The 20,635-nt window shown below is 35.0% G+C and overlaps 1 protein-coding gene across 10 annotated transcripts in view; it reads right to left on the bottom strand.

The window, feature by feature from the left end:
- Positions 1-20,635, bottom strand: part of PPP2R3A (protein phosphatase 2 regulatory subunit B''alpha) — a 205,036-nt gene that overhangs the window by 7,529 nt on the left and 176,872 nt on the right. For all 10 annotated transcript variants that reach the window (XM_057315817.1, XM_026497085.4, XM_044383425.3 and 7 more), the window contains 3 exons: positions 19,759-19,934; positions 18,921-19,039; positions 17,253-17,359 (listed from right to left, as the gene is read on the bottom strand). In XM_057315817.1, the coding sequence (XP_057171800.1) occupies positions 17,253-17,359; positions 18,921-19,039; positions 19,759-19,934 (402 nt within the window). The remainder of the gene's footprint in view (positions 1-17,252; positions 17,360-18,920; positions 19,040-19,758; positions 19,935-20,635) is intronic.

Genomic DNA, 20,635 nt, shown 5'->3' on the forward strand with positions numbered 1-20,635 from the left:
AACTGGAAAATCTTTTGTTTCAACTCGTTAAAGTTTCTTAATACATACCATCCACTTTCTTGCCTCAGAAAGTTGATCTCACTTCGTTTTTGATCTCTTGCAGTTCCCTAGGGTCATGAGCCATCAGTTGTTTATTCTTGTTTAGTTTGCATGTAGATAGTATAAAAATTTGGGTCAAATATATTCTAATTATGAACTTGAAGGAAGGGATAGGGTTTCATTCATTTTTATTACTAACCACAGTACCTGGCATTGAGTAAGTACCAGTGAATCTCTATTGAAATAAATTAAAACTGGGTTTTGACTTGTAATGTTGAATGCAGGAAAAATTAAAACATATGTTAAATTCAGGTCCATATAAAGGTGCTGTTTGCTGAGCACTATAAAACATTCAGAACTACTGTACTTGTGAGATTATAACTCATGCTTTAGAATATTAATTCCTGTCATTCCTTCTTTTTCTCTTCTCATGCCCCAATACACATACACATTACCTCCCCTTCCCCCCGTTATCCCTACTCCTCTGTTAAATTCTCCCACTTCGTTGAGGATAGTCAGGCACCACACAACCCCTTACTTCACACTTGACTCTTACTAGCAGCATTCCTGGAAGATTATCTGGTGGGTTTTGGGCTGGCCTTCTTTGCCTTCAGCACCTTATTTTCCAGTGCTGATGGAAGTAAATGTACAACTTTTAAAAAGTAATTCATATAAGTTTATATTTAATATAAAGGACAAAGCTACTTTTAAAAACATTCAGGAGTAAACAGTTTTAAATTTTCTAAATGTCCAATAATAGAGAAATAGATGTGAGTTTATTGCTTGAGAGAACACTTCTGAAGCATTAAAAGTCATGTTTTTGAACACTCTAGTAATATTAAGCATCAAAAAGAAATACACTGAAGTGTAAATAATGGTTATCTCTGGATGACTGAACCAAGGGTGATTTTAATCTCTTTGTATATTCAGTTTTTCTGCAGCAAGCCTCTATTTCTCTACTACTCAGATAAAGACTATCAGAATAAAAAAAGAAAATTGTTTTTAATCTAGGTTAATCAAATGTAAGGCTGTTGGTAAAATACCAGAATATCCTGTAATATTTTTATTTAACTGCAGAAATCTTTTTCTGTAATAACGTCTTTACTGCAGAAATCATAAGAATGTTATTTATAAATAAATTTAGCATCCTAACCTGTTATCTTCATATAGGTGGCAGCTGAATTGGTTTATGTAACTGGCATCCTATCTGGTTTTCCCCCAAGACCTTTCATTACCTTGAATTTATACAGATGCTATTGTACGCTGTGATCATGTTGTGTCTTAGATGTGAGAATTCACAGTGTTTGCAGCCTCAGTGTTTGCAGTCTTTCGTCTCACTCATATCTGGAGTCTAGGTTACTACTGAAGGCTTTACTTAAGTACCAGTCTTAAATTAGTAGTACAGATACCTGACACACAGGCTACCTGTTATGTTTGTTAGACGGTAAAGTAGATGGAGAATTTCAGGTTTTTGGAGGGTCAAGTTGTCTGGATTCCTGCAGTTACCCTTGTAGTGAGGGTGGCTGCTGGGACTCTTGCCTTCTGTGCCACTCAGGAAATATTTGCTAAGGATCTCCTACATCCCTAACATTTTGCCAGGTGCTAGATTAAAACATGAATAAAACAGTGTTCTTTGGGGGCACCTGGGTGGCTCAGTTGGTTAAGCGTGTGACTCTTGATCTCAGATCAGGTCTTGATCTCAGGGTCACAAGTTCAAGCCTCATGTTGGGCTCCATGCTGTGCATGGAGCCTACTTAAACAAAACAAAACAAAACCAAAAAAACAACCAAACAAAAAACCAGTGTTTTTCGCCCTGGAGAAACCCAGGTTCTCCGGGAAACAAACAGCTCCATTTTCCCCAGCATTTATATGCCAGACACTGTTGGAAACATTATATATAATTCTCAGTATAGTTCTGTTGTTTATGTGACATATTTACTATGTGCCAAATGTGTGCCATGTACTGTGTCCTGGGAATGAAGGGAACAAGGCAGGTAGTGGAATAGTAATATTACAGCTGCTTAAATTCTAGTTCAGAGAGGTCATCTAATGTGGCCAAGATCACAGAAGTGGTAGTAATAATAGCCAGTGTTTATTGATTACATAGGTACTATCCCTGAGGGCAAAGTATAAAGATACTATAGACATTGTCTTAATTCTTTAAACAGCTCTATGTGGCATTTGATACTTCATTGTGTAGGTGATGCTGAGGCTTGGATGCCTGGGACTACACAGCTAGTTATGTGATAGAGCAAGGATCTGGTATTATTAGGTTTGTCTAACTCCAAATTCCATGCTCTTAACCATGATATTATGTTGCATCTCTTCCCATACAAGGAGTAGTAATAATAGTAATAGCTACTATTTATCATGTATCTACTGTGTGCCAGGTGTTTAGGTATATTATCTTAGATTGTCACGACCACCTTGCAACGTAGTTGCTGGAGTCTTCTGAAACTGAGCCTCCGGAGTCAGATAACCTGCCCAGGTGGTGAGTGGTAGGTAGAACCGGATCTGTCTGGCTCCGTCCTAAGCCTCTGCTCTTTCCATATAGTACCACCGTTCTTCCTCCATTTCTAATATTTGAGTCTGGCAATTTTTGTTTGACAGACTCACCCTGATGTATCTGTAATTCCTCTTGAGATGAAGCCCTAGGTGGTGTAACCTTGGGATTCTGGGTCTGGCCTTGCTTTTGAATGTATCAGTGAGCTATTAACAACTGTAAAAAGGTCTTCCTTTTCCTTTGACATTCGAGTTCTCACTCTATAGGCTGTGGCTGTTGTAAGCCTTCACTCTCCTCAGGACTTCATCACCCACGTGTGCTCTATGGAGGCCTTATCTTATCTCCAACATCATAAGGAGTGTCCCCGCAGAAGCCTCTCATGTACACTTGTCGAATTTCATTACAGCTGATCTCTGCATCTCCTCTCATGACCCCTCTCCTTTTCTTCTGTCTGTATCCCTTTGCCTCCCCTATCTCCCCTCCAGGCATATCACTGCCTACTCTTGAGTACTACAACTGGAAAAAACAACTGCTTGAGCCAATTATTTATTCTCTTAGCTGCCATCAGTTTTTCTTCTTTTTAGACTAACAAACTTCTAAGTGTTTATACCTGCTATCTCTATTTTCTCCTTCCTTTTATAGCAGATTACAAAACAATACGTAGTATAAATTCCATTTTTTTTTTTGAACATTATCTATTTGCATTGAAATGTCTAGAAGGGAAGACAGGCTGTCTCTGGATAGTGGATTTTAGATGAAGTTTTTTTATCTGTATTTTCTACCTCTTCTGCTGTGAATACATACCACCTATGTATTACCTATTTAAACATATTACCTATGTAAACAGATAAAGGAGAAAACTTTTTTCCTATTTATTAAAGTAATAAATGCTTGTTTTATGAACCTTATAAATTATAGACTAGTATAAAAAAAATTACTTGCAATCCCACAGCCCAGAATTAATAGTTTGTAGCCTTATCTCTTAGCTTGTATATCATAGATGTACACATTTGTAATAATGAAATACTACAGTTTTCTAACCCCCTATTGTTTTTGTGTAAACACAAAATTTCCATGTCTGCAAAATGTGACACACAGATACTATGACTTATTGAACCATTCAATTACTGTACATTTTTGTTACTTTGAATTTTTTAATTTTAGAATGACCAGTGACCAATGCGAATTGTTTGGATAGAACAATTCTATCCAAATTTCCAATTATTTACAAACTGGAATTGTGAGTCAAAGGATATAAATTCAGGCTGTTGCTACATACTGTCATATTACTTTTCAGGGAGGTTGGGCCAGTTTGTTTCTACCATCAATATCTGAAAGTGTTTGTCTTACTGCATAGTGAGCCTAGAGTGAGTTGTTACTGCAGTATGCTTCCTCTGTAAGAAGCAGTTAAGATGGAATATTACTCAGCCTTCAAAAAAATATGAAATCTTGCCATTTGCAATGACGTGGATGGAACTAGAGGGTGTTACGCTAAGTGAAATAATCAGAGAAAGACAATTATCATATGATCTCACTAATATGTGGAATTTAAGAACCAAAACAGGATCATAGAGGAAGAGAAGAAAAAATAAAGCAAGACGAAATCAGAGAGGGAGACAAACCATAAGAGATGCCACTTATGCTTAAGCATAGGAAACAAACAGGGTTGCTGGAGGGAAAAGAGGTGAGGGATGGGATAACTGGGTGATGGACATTAAGGAGGGCATGTGATGTAATGAGCACTGGGTGTTATATAAGACTGATGGATCACTGACCTCTACCTCTGAAACCAATAATACATTATATGTTAATTGAATTTAAAAATTAAAAATTAAAAAAATTAAAAAAAATAAAGCAAAAAAAATTTGTGTGCGTGTGTGTGGGGGAGGGTTGTTTCTCTTACAACAGAAAGAAGCAAATCAAATATTTCCAAGGATTTTTCTCCTGGATTCCAGGAGGCCAGATCTGCACACCTATTAAAGTGGCCCCATGAATGGTTCAAATTTGCCATATCAGTGTCATAGGGCAGTGATAATTCATGTCCTTAAATTTAAACATTGATTTTAAGTTTACCAATAAACCCTTTGAACTCTGGAAAAAAAAAAAAAGCAGGTAAGATACTTTTAATTGCATCTGTCTGTTTTCCCTGCTTAGTCAGGGATCCTGTCTGTGTTTATTAATACCGAATAATGCTTATTACAGTAGTAATACAAACATTTATTGAATTAACATTATCTTTTAACAAATTATCTTTTAAAAAATTGCCAATTTCATAAGCTAAAAACTTTTTGACTCTTGATTTTTTTTAGATTTTACTGAAATATAATTTACATGTAATTCACTGATCTTAAGTGTTCAGTGTGTTTTAGTAAATTTTTACAATTGTGCAACCAACACAATCTAATTTTATAACATTTTCATCCCTCCATCTGCCCCTCCTCCCCTTTGTGCCTGTTTGTATTCACTCTCATTCCTGGAACTAGGCAACCACTGATCCGCTTTCTGGCTCTACAGTTTTGCTTTTCTAGAAATTTCTTATAAATGGAATCATATAATATGTAGTCTTTAGTATTTGGCTTCTTTACACAGAATGATATTTTTGAGAGACTCATCCATGTTGTTGCATGTATTTTATTTATTGAGGTATAATCGACATACAACGAATTGCTCATACTTGTAAAATCTGACTTTTGTATGTACCTGTGAAAGCATTACAACATTCAAGATCATGAAAATATCCATTCCCCTGCCTCACAACCAAAGTCTACTCACGCCCCTATATAATCACTGCTCCCCTCCCCAGGTAACCACTAACTTGCTGTCACGATAGATTAATTTGCATTTTCTAGAATTTTAAATAAATGGAATCAAATGGGTTATACTTTTTTGTCTAGCTTCTTTCACTTAGTTTATTTTGAGATCCATCCATATTGTGTTTATCAATAGTTCAATCCTCTTTTATTGCTGAGTATCATTCCATCTTATGGATATACTTTATCAGTTTACCAGTTTGATGGATATTTGGATTATTTCCAGTTTTGGGCAACTGTGAATAACGCTGCTATAAACATTCATGTACAAGTCTTTGGGTGAACATTTTTCTTGGCAGATTCCTAGAGTGGAACTGCTGATTCATACGGTGAGTGCATGTTTACTTGTTAACAAATTGCCAAACTCTTCTAAAGAGGCTATATAATTTTACATCCCCATCAGTCCAATGTATGAGGTTCCAGCTTCTCCACATCATTGTCAACTAGTGATTTTAGTTGGTCTAGTGGCTGGGTGGTATTTCTCACTGCGGTTTTAATTTGCATTTTCCTAATGTCTAACAATGTAGAACATCTTTTCATATAACTATTAGCTGTTTGTATCTCTAATTTACTTGTGTTTATTTAGATCTTTTGTCTGTTCAAAAGTTAGGTTATTAGTCTTTTTATTATGGAGCTGTAAGAATTCTTTATGAGTCCTTTATCGGGGTGTTTTGGGAATATCTTCTCTGTCTTTTCATTTTCTTAATGTGCCTTTGGGAGAGCAATAGTTTTTAATTCTTAAGGAAGCCCAATTTATCAGTATTTTTTATTGCTTTTGCCTAACTCAAGGTCACAATGATTTTCTCCTGTTTTATTCTAGAAGCTTTAGAGTTTCTGTTCTCAAATTTAGGTCTTTCTATCCATTTTGAGTTATTTTTGTATATGGTATGAGGTATGGATTGGGGTCTTTTTTTTTTGGCATATGGATATCCAATGATTTCAACATCATTTTTGAAGACAATTTATTCTCCACTGGTTGAAAATTAACTGGCCATCCATATTAGGGTCTATTTCTAGAGTGTTTAATTGATGTATTTTTATACATGCCAATGCTACAATGTCTCAACTGTTTGCTTTATAGTAAATTTTGAAATCAGGCAGCCTAAGTCCTTCAATTTTGTTCCTTTAAAAAAGACTTTGGCTATTCTAGGTACTTTGCATTCTACATAAATTTTAGGATCAGTTTGCCAATTACTACAACAAAAGCCTGAAGGGATTTTAATAAAAGGGAATTCGTTAAATCTGAAGATTTGGGGAACTGACATTTTAACAGTACTTAACTTTTTAATCTAATTTAGGTCAGCATTATTTTTGCAGTTTTCAGTGTGTATTATAGTTCTTTGGTTATATTTATTCCTAAATATTTTGTTCCTTTTGATGCTAATGTGAACAGAATTATTCTTTTTATTTGAATTTCCCTACAGGACTGTTCACTGCTAGTATATGGAAATATGACTAGTTTTTGTATATTAAACTTGTATTCTGAGATCTTGCTAACTACTAACTCATTAGTTCTGGTAGCTTTCAGATAGATTCTGCTTCAGGTCTTTTATTTGGAGTATTTTCTGCTTCAAGGTTACATAATCTATGAATAGATAGTTTTACTACTTCCTTTACAATCTGAATACTTTCAAAGTCTTCCTTGTCTTACTGCAAAACATAGTACCCTCAGTTACTATGTTGAGTAGAAATGATGAATAGAAACGTCCCTACTTTGTTCTTGATCTTAGGGGGAAGGCATTCAATTTTTCACCGTAAGTATGATGTTAACTGTAAATGCCTTTTATCTGGTTAAGGAAGTTCCCTTCTATCCTTACATGGGTGAAAATTATTGTGAATGGATGTTGGATTTTGTCAAATGCTTTTTTGTGTGTCCATGGAGATGACTGCGTTTTTTGTCATTTTATTAATATGGTGTATTAAATTAATCGATTCTCGACTGTCAGCCAGCCAGCATTCTGTTCCTAGGATAAACCCCACTTATAGTATATAAACTTTTTTATACGTTGCTGGATTTGATGTGCTAATATTTTGTAATAATTTTTATATTGATGCTCTTTAGGGATATTGGTTTGTAGTTTTCATTTCTTGTGTATCTTTGTCTGGCTTTGGTATCAGGGTAATAATGGCTTTATAGAACAAGTTTGGAAGTATTCCCTCCTCTTATTTTCTCCAAGTATTTGTAAAAGATTAGTATTATTTTCCCTTTAACTATTTATCAGTGAAACCCTCTGGACCTAGACTTTTCTTTTGGTGGAGACCTTTAATAACCAATTCATTATCCTTACTTGACATAGTCTATTCTGCTTTTCCATTTCTTCTTGAATAAGTTTTGGTACTTTGAGTCTTTCTAGGATTTTGTCCCATTTCATCCAAGGTATGAAATTTATTGGGATAAGGTTGTTCATAATCTTTCTTTATAATTACTTTAAGTTCTGTAGTGTCTATAGTGATGCCTCCTCCATTCCTGATTTTGTTAATATATGCCTTCTCTTTTTTTTCTTGATCCAGATAAAGATGTATCTTAAAAAATATCTTTACAAAGAGCCAACTCTAGGTTTCATGAATTCTTTCATATTATTTCCCTATTATCTATTTCATGGATTTCTACTCTGATCTTTATTATTTCCTCATTTCTACTTATTTTGGGTCTGGTTTGTTCTTTTTCTAGCTTTTTAAGGTAGAGGCTTATATTATTGATGTTAGAGCTTTCTGAGGCTTCCTTTAAACACTGCTTTCACTGCACCTCATACATTTTCATATGTTCTTTTATTTTCATTCAAGATAATTATCTTGAATTATCTAAAGTTCTGTGTCGTTTCTTCTTTGACCCATGTGTCTTAGAAGTATTATTTAATTTCTAAATATTACGGAATTCCCAGATTCCTGTTACTGATTCCTACTTTAATTCTATTATGGTCCGACAACACACTTTATGTACTGTAATCCATTTGAATTTATGGGATCTCATTTTATTCACTCATCATAGGGCCCTAGAGAAGTTTCATGTGCACTTGAAGAAATGCATATTTTATTGTTGTTTTGTGGAGGGTTCCCTATATATTGATTAGATAAAATACACTGTGTTGTTCAAGTCTTCTGTATCCTTATTGTCTCTAGTTCTATCAGTAACTGAAAGAGGAATGTTGAAATCTCCAGCTATCACTGTTGAACTGTCTGGCAGTTTTTGTTTCATATATTTTGGGAGCTCCATTAAATGTTTAAATAGATTTAAAATTGTTATAATTTGGCTATTAACTATTTGTGGGTGTGTGTGTGTGTGTGTGTGTGTGTGTATATATATATATATATATGCAAACTATAACTATTTGCATTTTAACTAGTGGTGAAGTGGGAATTTTCATGTTTATTTCCTGGGTGAAATTTCTGTCTTTTGACTGTTTTAGAAGTGGTCATTATTCACATTCTTACTATTGATTTTAAAGAATCTGATTTATAAAAGAACATTACTGGTCATATGATGCAATCCAATTTGTTTGCCTCTTGGTTGTGATACAGAATTTGTCACTTTTTAAATGTCACTTTATAAATTTGTCACTTTTTAAATCTAGAAATGATTTCCTTATAAATTTCTCCCATTTCTTTTAAGCTTTTAACGTCTATTTACATGCAGACATTAGTTTAATATGTACTTTTTTCATTCACCACAGAGGGACACATTTTACTGACTGGTCTTTTCTTGACACATTTAAGATACTATCTTTTATCATATACATACCCTGTATCTCACCACACCTTTCTTTCCCAAACTCACCGCTATTCTTGTATATTTATTTTTTTATGTGAATTTGAGAATTAGCTTATCAAGTTCCATGACATATTCTAGGGGAATATATCAAATCAATCAATCAATCTTAACATGGCAAATGGTCATTGTATCTTTTGATGAAATTTTGGATTTTTCTTCATATTTATTTTCCAAGTCACCTTTTTTCTTGATACTAATGAATGGGATTTTTCCCTATTGTATTTTTAGCTGGTTATTTCTGGGGTGTGGGATTAATAACCTTTATCATTAACAAGGTATTCTTCTTAAGTTTGCTTAGTTTTAAGATTTTTTTCCAAACCAAAAAACATATTAAATTTTATCATATGCCTTCAAAGAATCAGTTTATACATACACATTTTTTTCCCCATCTTCAATCTGTTAATGACAGATTTTACAAAGTTAAACCACTGAAGCAATCTTGGGATAAAACCCACTTACTTATGATGTATTCTTTTATATATTGGTAGTTTTGACAAGTTATTTAACTTCTGTGGTTCAGTTTTCCTATCTGTAAAATGGGGATAACAGCATCTACAAAAAAGTGTTTTTGTGAGCACCCAGTGAATTAAAATATTTAGAACAGTGCTTGGCGCATAGTATGTTTTTTTGTGTGTGTATGTTTATAAATTAATAGATTTATTTTTGTTTAAATAAAATGGTTTAATTTCTTCCTTCTATGTACTTGGGTCTATTTTGTCATCCTTTCTCATGCATTTTGAGAGGATAGCCTAATAATTTATTTTAGTCTATAGGTTATAAATTTCCCCTTGTCCAGATCCCATAGGTTTTACTAAACATAATGCATAGTTCTAGAAAGATAATTTGTATTTTGACTTCTGCTTTAGTTTAACACTTATTTCGAAATATATTAAGAATATTTTTTAACTTTATTTTTAACTTTCTAGGTATGTACATTTTAGTTTTTAGTTGTTAATTTCAGGTTACATTTTAAGTTGTTGCAATTTCCTTCATGCCTTAATTAAAAGGCACTTCTGTGATGGTTCCATGTGTATTTGTTGGGTACCAGGTATACTTTTGTGTAACTGTGGAAGCCTACTAATTCTATATTATTTTTTTGGCCTATTTGATTTACTGGTTTTTACATGGCTGCGGATGTCAATTTTTCCTTGTATTTCTATCGGATTTATATATTGCATAAAGTTCATAACTTACTTTCATGGCCAACTGTTGAAATACTGAAAAGTCTCTTTTAAAGCTTTGAATTCTACTTGTCTCATTAATGTTACCATATCTGATTTTTACCCGTTACTATTCATTTGACTCTTACCTCTGTGTTAGGGATGAATCTAAATAATAGTATACAGTTCAATTTTTAATCCAATGTGATTGATACTATATTTGGATTTATTCTGGCCATTTATTTTGTACTGTCTTTATCTTTTTGTCTCTTCTTTCTTACTATAGTGGACATCTGTTGTTCCTTTATTGGCATAGCATTCCTCTTTTTTATGGCCATATTTTCTAATTTCCCTTGGGAAAACATATGGTTTGGATGGACCTGTATCGTGTACAAGCCTACTTCTAGGCCTCACTCCTTCAGGAATTGGTTCAGTGACTGGACCCAAACTAAGCCAATTAGAGTCAAAGAGACACAAATCCTAGGTTTTCTTTGAAACTTAGGGGAAAGGGATTTTCTCTTTTATTTGAACTTGAAGCTATCAGGTGATCATCTTGCTGCCACACATGAAAAACTTGCTGAGAGTGAAAAAATGAAAGGAAAGCATTATGTAAGAGATGAAAGAGATAAAGTCTGAGTTTCTCAAGTCAGTACTACCCCTGGACTTAACAGTTCTGTAAGCCAATATCTTTGTTGTTGTTGTTTATGGCAATTTGAGTTGAGATTAGGTCACTTGCCACCAAAAGAATGCTGATTAACACATTTGTCTTTCAGTAGACTGAGTTTACTAATTTTTTCCCCACTTAATCAAATGTCTTTTTCTAAAAATTGATTAGAAAGTTTTCCATTTCATTTTTATTCTCTTAGTGATTAACCTTACATTTTTAACACACATACTTTAACTCTAGTCATTGTTAGAGAAATATAAATTTTTCAGTATCAATATTCTCCACTGTAATAAAGATTCATAGTATATCATCCTGACCTCCTTTTACTCTTAACAATATATCTGTGATCAATATTTATTTAGTTGTAAGAATAAATTTTACTAATTTTGTTGCTCATAATTACTTCTTGCATTCCACTAGAATTCATTTACCTTCTTGCTGAAGAATATCCCTTAATACTTCTTTCAGAGATAGTCTTTGGGTGGTAAACTTTTTGTATCTTTGGATGTCTGAAAATGTATTTATTGGGCCCTCACATATAAACAGAAATAGAATTCTAGATTCAAAGTTATTATTATTTTTTTTTTTGCAGTATTTGAACGATATTTAATCTGCTTTTTGTCTCTGGTAGATCTGCAGTTCTTCATTATATCTTTATCTGAAATTTCACTCTAGTACAGGACTGGCAAACTACAGTCTGTGGGCCAGATCTCTCTCTCCACCTTTTTTTGGTACAACCCAGTGAGCTAAGAATGGTTTTGCTTTTTTAAATTTGAAAAAAAAAAGAATATTTCATGACATGTGAAAATGGTAGGAAGTTTTTATCTCAGGGTGTATTAAAATTTTATTGGAAAACAGCCACATTGATTTGCTTACATGTTATCTATGGCTACTGTCATACCACAATGCCAGAGCTAAGCAGTTGTGATAGAACTGTAAAACCTAAAATATTCACTACCTGGCCAAGAAAAATTTGCTGAACCCTGCGTATATTTATTTTTTTAAACAGCTAGAATTCTGGGAATTATCTGGCTATTATTTCTACTGGTTTCTGCAAGGATTTCTTACCCCAGTATCATAATCAATATCCCAAATCAAAACCTTTTTAGCTGTGCCTTTTATTATTCAGCCCAGTGACTGTGTTTTCATTTAAAATTTTCTTCTTTTAATTTCCAAGAAACTGGTCAGTCTCGTTTCAGGAGTGCAATATTCCCTTACCTCTCTAAAAATGGCTAATATACTCAACTTGAGGTCTTGTTGTGATTGCTATAGTGAGTCTCCTTCCAAGGGTGAACGTTTTTCCATTTGTTGAGTATTTTATTGATATTTGCATAATTTGTCCACTTTTCTGTGTAGTTGGAAACAGACTGCTGCCTCTGTTTGCATTGGCTGCTTAACAATGTGAGGTTACTACTGTTTTCAATGAGAATGAAGGGATGGATGGGCCATGCTGCTGCTGTGGATATTTCAGTGGTTGTACTTTGCTCCAAGATCCCACACTCTTGCTTTTTGTCTTTCCTTTTGGGATAGGATGAGATATATAAAGGTTTGACCTACCAGGATGCTGCTGCTTCTGGTCTCCCTCTTGCTCTTGGTTTCAGTCAAATTCAGGTATGGATCACCCTTAAGTGCTGCTTCCTTTATTTGTAGCAATTATCTTCTCCATCCTCCTGCAGAGAACCTAAGCTGTGGTTCCCTCTGCAATCTGGTCCCATTGTTTTCCTTCTTTCAGTCCACTGAAAATTTCTCTTCCTAAGTGGTACTCTGCATTTATTTTTCAATGGTGTGAGAGACTGAAGCAACAGTATGCTTTCAGACTACCTCCTTAAATGAGAAGCTGGTCTGAACTGTAGTTACTATTTAGAAGTCCACAGTAGTTTTGTTTTGTAGCCTAATATGTATTTTGTACATGGTCTATGGACAAAACCCACAAAGGTATTTTATCTATTTTCAGGGAATATTTTACCATGGCTACAAATAATAGGCTCCAATTACTTTTATTTTTTTTCTGGAGTTTTTGTTTCAAAAATCTGCTATCCGATGCATAGCTTTTTTTGAGTGTCATTCTTTTTTAATTCAACCTTTGTTGTCATTCTAAAATGGAATCCTTTTAATGAGCAAATTTATTCCTTTTCAGTTCACACTTATCTAAAAATACTTGCCTTAGTTCTGTCATCTTTATGCTTTGTGGTCTGTGTTGTTCTTTTGTGTGTGTATTCCGACTGAATTAGAACACTTAGTCTGGCTTTGGTTTTTCTTTTCTTTTTTTTTTTTTTGTTAAGATTTTATTTATTTATTTGATGGAGAGAGAGCCAGCGAGAGAGGGAACACAGGCAGGGGGAGTGGGAGAGGAAGAAGCAGGCTCCTAGCAAAAGAGCCTGATGTGGGGCTCGATCCCAGGACTCTAGGATCACACCCTGAGCTGAAGGCAGATGCTTAAGGACTGAGCCACCCAGGTGCCCCCAGCTTTGGTTTTTCAAGTGTTTATTTTAATTAGTATTCCTAAACCCTCAGTTTGACTTACACAGCTTCAAAGGATATCTATGGAGGCCTTGCCAATGAAATTTACACACAAGTTTTCTTTCTCCTCTTTAAGTTGTTACTTCTAGGATGTTTTACATATATTTCTTCCTCTTCTCTACGTTCCAGTTTTAGTTATGTTATTTTTTTCCAGATGTTCTGTTCTTTTCTTTCTGCATTTGAATGGATTGAATCTATTATTTATTTTCCACAGTAGTTGCTCCATTTCTGGGCACTTTATTTGGGTTTGGTTTGTTCTTGGTTTTATGATTATGTCCTTTTTATTTTTATTGATTTATTTATTTTTAAGATTTTATTTATTTGGCAGAGAAAGAGAGTGAGAGAGGGAACACAAGCTGGGGGAGTGGGAGCAGGAGAAGCAGGCTTCTCGCTGAGCAGGGAGCCCGACTTGGGGCTCAATCCCAGGACCCTGGGATCATGACCTGAGCCGAAGGCAGATGCTTAACAACTGAGCCACCCAGGCGCCCCATATGTCCTTTTTAAAGAAGAGCTCATGGGTGCTGTATTCCCTTCAGTTCTTACATGTTTGAAAATATCCATTTGTGCTTTCATGCTTAAATGTCATCTTGAATTAGTATAAAATTTGGGGTTATAGGGACACCTGGGTAGCTTAGTCAGTTAAGCATCTGCCTTCAGCTCAGGTCATGATCCTGAAGTACCAGGATCGAGCGCCAAGTCTGGCTCCCTGCTTGGCGTGTGGTCAGCTTCTCCATCTCCCTCTGCAGCTCCCCCTGCTTGTTCTCTCTCAAATAAATAAAATCTTTAAAAAAAAAATAAAACAAAATTTGGGGTTATAGAATCTCTTTCTCTGAGAAGTCGTATATGTTGTTTCATGGTCTTCCAGTATTCATTTTTACTATGGAGGTATCTGAGGCAAGGGTGATTTTTTTTGCCCCTTGTCTGATAACTTGAATTTTTTAAAAATGGAAAAAAAACCCAAATAAACTTTTCTTTGAATTCTGGCAAATTCAACACATATATGGAGAATCAATCATTATCAGAATTTTCTGGATAGGGTGTGACTTCTGACCTTTCAGATTTCAAGTCTTATTTTAAAAAGAGCTTTTTATTATCTTAGAATTTTTTTGTTCTATTTGCTCTGTTGTCTAATACATGTAAGTTAGATTCCTGTTGTTTTCCTTACGTATACCTAATTTTCTTTCTTATACTTTTTGTTGTTATTCCATCTTTCTTGATCTTTTAAAGGCTTTCTCCACATCTCTACTTTTTCTTTGATAGTCAAGAAATATATACCCACAAAATGATTTTTAATGTTTACATGGAATTGCACTATGTATATGTAGGGTAATTTTATTAATATTCCTATTAGTGAAAAATTAGAGGCAATCTATTCTAAACATCCACACGTGTTCTTAACAGTAGGGATGCTGCTTCATAAGTAAACTTAGTCTAATTCCTACTATGGAAGCTCAATGCCAAAAACTTTAAATCATGCTTGTGAATCTACTTGTCTGTCTGCTTCAAGCCTGATTCAGTCAGGCTTAAAATAATCAATGAATGATGAATGATTTTTATGGGTTTCTGGGTCAATGACATAAAAATGAGACCCCAGTTTTGTGGCTAAGCATATTAAAGAAATCTTTAAATTAAAGAAAGTGGTTTGGAGACGGCTTCTTCAATACTCTCCAAAAAGGTATTGAAGACTTAATGGTACAGGTGTGAGATGTACAATCTCTGTAGAGGGCTCTTTGACTTTATGCACTGAGCAGGATATTTGATATTTATCCTTCTAGATCTACTCTCTGCCTAGCTCTGTGCACCAGGAGGGTGATACAATTGGACCACATCAATTAGTTGTCTCATCTTCTGGTTTCTTGTTGGAAGCCATTGGGAAGTGCCAGCAGGATACCAAGCAATAGGAGGGAAGTGAAATTGGGTATTTATTCTAATACCTCTTAGCTGGTTTGCCAAAATTTCATTACTGAAGGTTATAAGTCCTGTCAGCTGACTCTTTCCATAGACTTACTCTCTTTGGGTTCTGATGATGGTTTTATCTCCTTGTCCTTTTAGGCTTAGAGGTAGAAATGGCTCCCCACTGTTGCTAGTTTTGGGAGTCTGCGTTATTTCTTGTGGGTTTCTCTAAAATCCTATGTTTTTGCAAGTATGCTGTTTGCTATACTTCTGGAAATTTGTCCTATATATGTATAAAATGACAGGTATATAAGATTATTCACCAGAACGTTATATTTCTAATAGTGGCATAACTATTCTAATAATGGTATAACTATATGGTAGAATATTGTGCAGCTGTAAAAACTTAGAACATCCATTAGATACATTTATGGAATAATCTCCAATTTATTGTTTTTTTAACTTTTTCGTGCACTCAAGGCCCCCAAAATATTTGTGAAGCCTCATTTATACCTTAGTAATAATAAAATACAAGTGTTTTTGGTTTATCATACTGTTTTCCCAATCTTTGTTATTGTTTTTATGTTTAATTGTTACATGGAAAATTGCATGCATTTAATGAGTACATTTTGATCAGTTTTGACATATGCGTACATCTGTGATACTACAAGGTACTAAACATACCCATCACCTCCAAAAATTTCCTTGTTATTCCTGTATTTTGTAGGAAGACTTAACATGAGCTTTATTCTCTTAATGTTTTAAAATGCATAATACCATATTTTTAACTATAGGTACAACATTGTACAGCAGATCTCTAGACCTTATTCACCTTGTGTAACAGAAACTTCATACAGGTATGGAAAAAGCCAGGCACCAAACAATGACTGTAATATGCTACATATGTGTAAGGGAAAAAAGAAATGTAAGAATGTATATGTGTATTTTTTTTTTTTTTAATGTAGGCTCCAAGCCCACCACGGAGCCCAGTGCGGGGCTTGAACTCACGACCCTGAGATTGAAACCTGAGCTGAGATCAAGAGTTGAATGCTTAACTGACAGCCATCCAGGTCCCCCGTATTTGCTTTTTTATATATACACATGTATATGCATATGTGTATGTGTGTGTGAGAGAGAGAGAGAGACAGAATGGGATAGAGAGTGTCTTTGGAAAGGTACATAAGAAAATGACCACAGTGATTGCTTCTGGGAGGGAAAAATGGGCAGCAGGAAACTTCACTATTTATCCTTTTGTTTCTTTGAATATTAAAACATACGAATATATTACCTACTCAAAAAATGTATTACATTAATAATAAGGATTAATTAAGAGCCTTAGAGGAACTGCTAAAGAATTCCAGAGAAGAAGATGGAAAAAGCCAACAAATTATAAAGTTGCTGAAATGTTCTAAGCAGTGAAAGTCTTGGATAATTTCTTACCATGGTCCCTTTATGTAGTTATATCCTACTATAAAATCCATGTAGAAGTAACTTCTTGTTCAGGGTTGAATGCACAAAACCATATATGGTAAAGATTTGTTTTAAACATGATCATCTTTATTATTTAAAAAAGCTTCAGTTCTTTCAGCCTCATCCTGTATTTACAGGGCTTGTAGTATGTATGACTCCACAATAATCTTAGCTTCCACTGAAAAGTACAACTCCATGAAAGGAAATGGGACATAAGAAGAGTTTTCAGGAAATTAGTGAAGAAGGGAAGAGAAGACTGCTGGGAAAAACAGTCTTTCAACCAAAGTTGATTATAATCACTCGTTTTTATGATATTCAAAAATAAGAATTACTAGTTTGATTTTTTAAGGTGGTTTTAATATTCCTGATACAGTTACCCCTGTTAAAAAAAAGTTCTACAAGACCAGGGAGACTCACTCACCCTTCCTGGAACTGTGCTTGGGCAGATTCCTCGGCAACAAGAGTCTCATATTCCTCAGCTGCAAACCTGTCCCAGTCAGAAGGCTCAGGCCCCTCATTCTCAACATCCTGTTTGCAGAGGACACGAAACAAAAATAATCAAAGACAAAGAATTAGAGATAGGTTTTCTTTAGTTATATACAGCATTTGTGATGACCTACCCGAAAATGTTTCATCTTAACGTGTTAAAAGAGGTGCTAAAAGTAACACTCCTAAAGTGATTTCTGTGCCTCCAATCACAAAATTATAGTGAACTCCTCGGTAGCTAATTCTTTAGGTCTAGATTCTTTTGCCTTAAGTCAGAGACCTTTCCCTAGGCCCTTCTCCCTGGCATTTTGCACAGCAGCTATCTGGAGTGACTTGAGGTTTTTGCATATGCCCACCTGAAATACACCCCCTTCCTCTGGCACATTTTTATGGCTTCTGTAAAAGCCAGCTCAGATACCATGTCATCTGTGCTACCTTCCTGGAAACAGCCCTTCTTCTCCCAAATCACTTCTTTGCTATACTGTATATGCTTGATGGCTACTTTTTGTTCTTTTTAATCTCTATTTGACCATATGTCTCTTCAACACAGTGTCTGGAATTTATTGAGCACTTTCTGACTAAAAATGTTCTTTGCAGATCAGAAGAAATTTTGATATACTGTCACCTCTTATAAAGTAAAATTGAAGGTTAAATTGATAACACAAATAGAAGAAATGAAGGGGGAAAAGGCTATACATTTTCTTTTCTTTCTACAATATGGACAGTATCTTGGATTGTATATTCCAGGTAAAATGTTTTTCCATGATTAAGATGAGTTTGCACTGCCCTCAGATGTAAGGTTAATTATGCCAAAAGAATGCAAATACCTAATATTGACCATACGATGTGTTATGATCTTTAATACATTTAAGAACCCCTACCCCATCCTTTTAACATCTTTGAAACTGGACACATCTTAGATTTACTTACAATGGCAATTTTTTTATTTGGTTAAAAGTATATAAAATAATGGGCACCTTTGAGTCAATGAAACATAATTTTGACTTTAAGCGAGTGATAATGTGCCTTGATATGCCCCAAGATCAGGTGCAGGGTATTTGTTTTTAGAAGGTGATCTTTGTATTCTTACTACTATTTAGGTCAACATGTGGAAGACAAAGAAAAGACTGGGCAAGTTTCCTGTAGTTCAAGTACTCCTGCAGGACCAATGGAAACAGTCCTTTTCTGTCAACATAATTTTTACTTTTTAAACAAGGGACTAGAAGGGAAGTGTTGATATTCTGCTCCCCCCTTTTCTGGACATAGACTATATGATGTTCAGGGTTTTTTGAGGGTCCACAGATTTTTGTGTATGGGGAAGGGAGCTTATCTCTATTCAGGTGTAGAATGACTTCACAGTGATAGTCATGTACAAAGATCACAAACACTTGAAAAAATGTTATAATTCACTCAGTGACAGGCAGATGGAGATTAGTTGTGGGGAGAGGTCCACAACTGGGTCCATTTTTCTCTTTTCAGTGTGCGACGGAATGTTTTAAATGTTATCTCTTTAAATACAAAATTCCTATAGGCAGAGATCATTTTTATCTGTAGCACACAACCCCTGATACTGCAGCCCTCAAATAGAAGTTAAAACCAGTACCTTCTGGACCGCAAAGGGATCTCTCTGTTCATGGTCTAGGTATTTCTCCAGATTAAAGAAAGTGTCATAAAAGATGTGTGCCATTCTGCATCTCTTCAGATCTCGTAGTGTTATTTTGCCTATGTAAAAACAAATCCAGTAAATTTCAAGAACTGTTTTGGCAAATGAAAAAGTCTTATATTGAAGTTTAAAAGTATATGTATATGCTAATTTTATTATACAAGATCCCTTTTTTTTTTTGAGGTAAAACTGACATAAAATTCACCATTTTAACCATTTTAGTGTATAATTCCATGGCTTGTAGTACATTCACAATGTTGTGCAACCATCACTACTATTGAGTTCCATAACATTTCTTCACCTCAAAAGGAAACTCTATAACCATCAAGCAGACCTTCCCTAACTCCCCTTACCTCGAGCCCTGGGCAATCACTAATCTGCTTTCTGTTGACTTTTTTTTTTTTTTTTTTTTTTTTAGAGATTTACTTATTTGAGAGTGCAGTGGGCCAGGGCACAGGGAGGAGAGAGACAATCTCAAGCAGACTCCCCACTGAGCATGGAGCCCCACTTGGGGCTCGATTTCATGACCTTGAGATCATGACCTGAGCCAAAATCAAGAAGAGTTGGATGCTTAACTGACAGAGCCACCCAAGGCGCCCCTCTATGGAAAAATTTCTTAAATAGGATTTGCCATCAATTGTTGGTTCCATACTATTTCTGTATTTGGGAAGCCAGTATGGAAGACTCTGGAAGTGAAATAATGTAGGACAATCCGGGATTAAATGCCCCACTCTGTTACATAGGTGAAAAGTACAAATGGTCTTTTACTCAGTCTTACCATCGGTGGCTGGCTTCACCAGGTCAAGCATCTGGCACAGCAAATCATGGAATGGCAAGGGCTCAATGCCCATGGCTTCCATCCGTTCACACTGCTCCTCATAGAAGTACTCTAGCTCGTACATGGAGAGTACACCATCCCCATCCACATCCATGCAGCGGAACCAATACTCAATGCTAGGAGATAAGGACGTTCATTAGCAATGGCCTGGAAAAGGTCCTTTTATTCATCCAGATTTATTACTGCTCATGTTTCTTTTAAAATAAGTTAGGTATGTATATACTTGAGACTTAGAGAAATACAGTTTTATAAAATTTGTTAGAAAAAGGCAGATCCCTTCTTCCCTTTATCTTCCCTTACCCAGAATCAGATACTTTCAACACCTGATTATTTTTTATATTAATATTTTAAGATAAGATGCCTATATTACCCCTTCCTTACATTTCAGTTTTAAGAACTGTATATTAATTTCATACTATGAAAGATGAAGTTTTAGCTCTTTTATCTCTCTCATTCCACTTTACCTATATGCCCTTCTGGACCTCATAATATAAATTACTCAACATTCAGAGTTTATAACTCTATTTTTTATTTATCTCTTATTTGCATAGATTTCTCTGTATGTGTTACTATTCAACGCCCACATCTGCCAGTTTTCTACATCCATAATCAGTCTCATTAGGATTCTATCTACTGGATTTTCTTGATGAAGTCTTTCTTGCTTCCTTCCGACCTATTCTAACTTGGACTGCTTGTTTTCTAGGCTGGGTTCACAGTTTCATCCCAGGGATTCCTTTCACCTTTCTCCCATTTCTTGTATTTCACACTTTCCTCATTCTTGGTTGACTTCCTTGTTAGGTGTAACACACCTTTCAGT

The sequence above is a fragment of the Ursus arctos genome, unplaced genomic scaffold, assembly GCF_023065955.2.
Source record: "Ursus arctos isolate Adak ecotype North America unplaced genomic scaffold, UrsArc2.0 scaffold_20, whole genome shotgun sequence".
In the NCBI taxonomy this organism is placed as follows: domain Eukaryota; kingdom Metazoa; phylum Chordata; class Mammalia; order Carnivora; family Ursidae; genus Ursus; species Ursus arctos.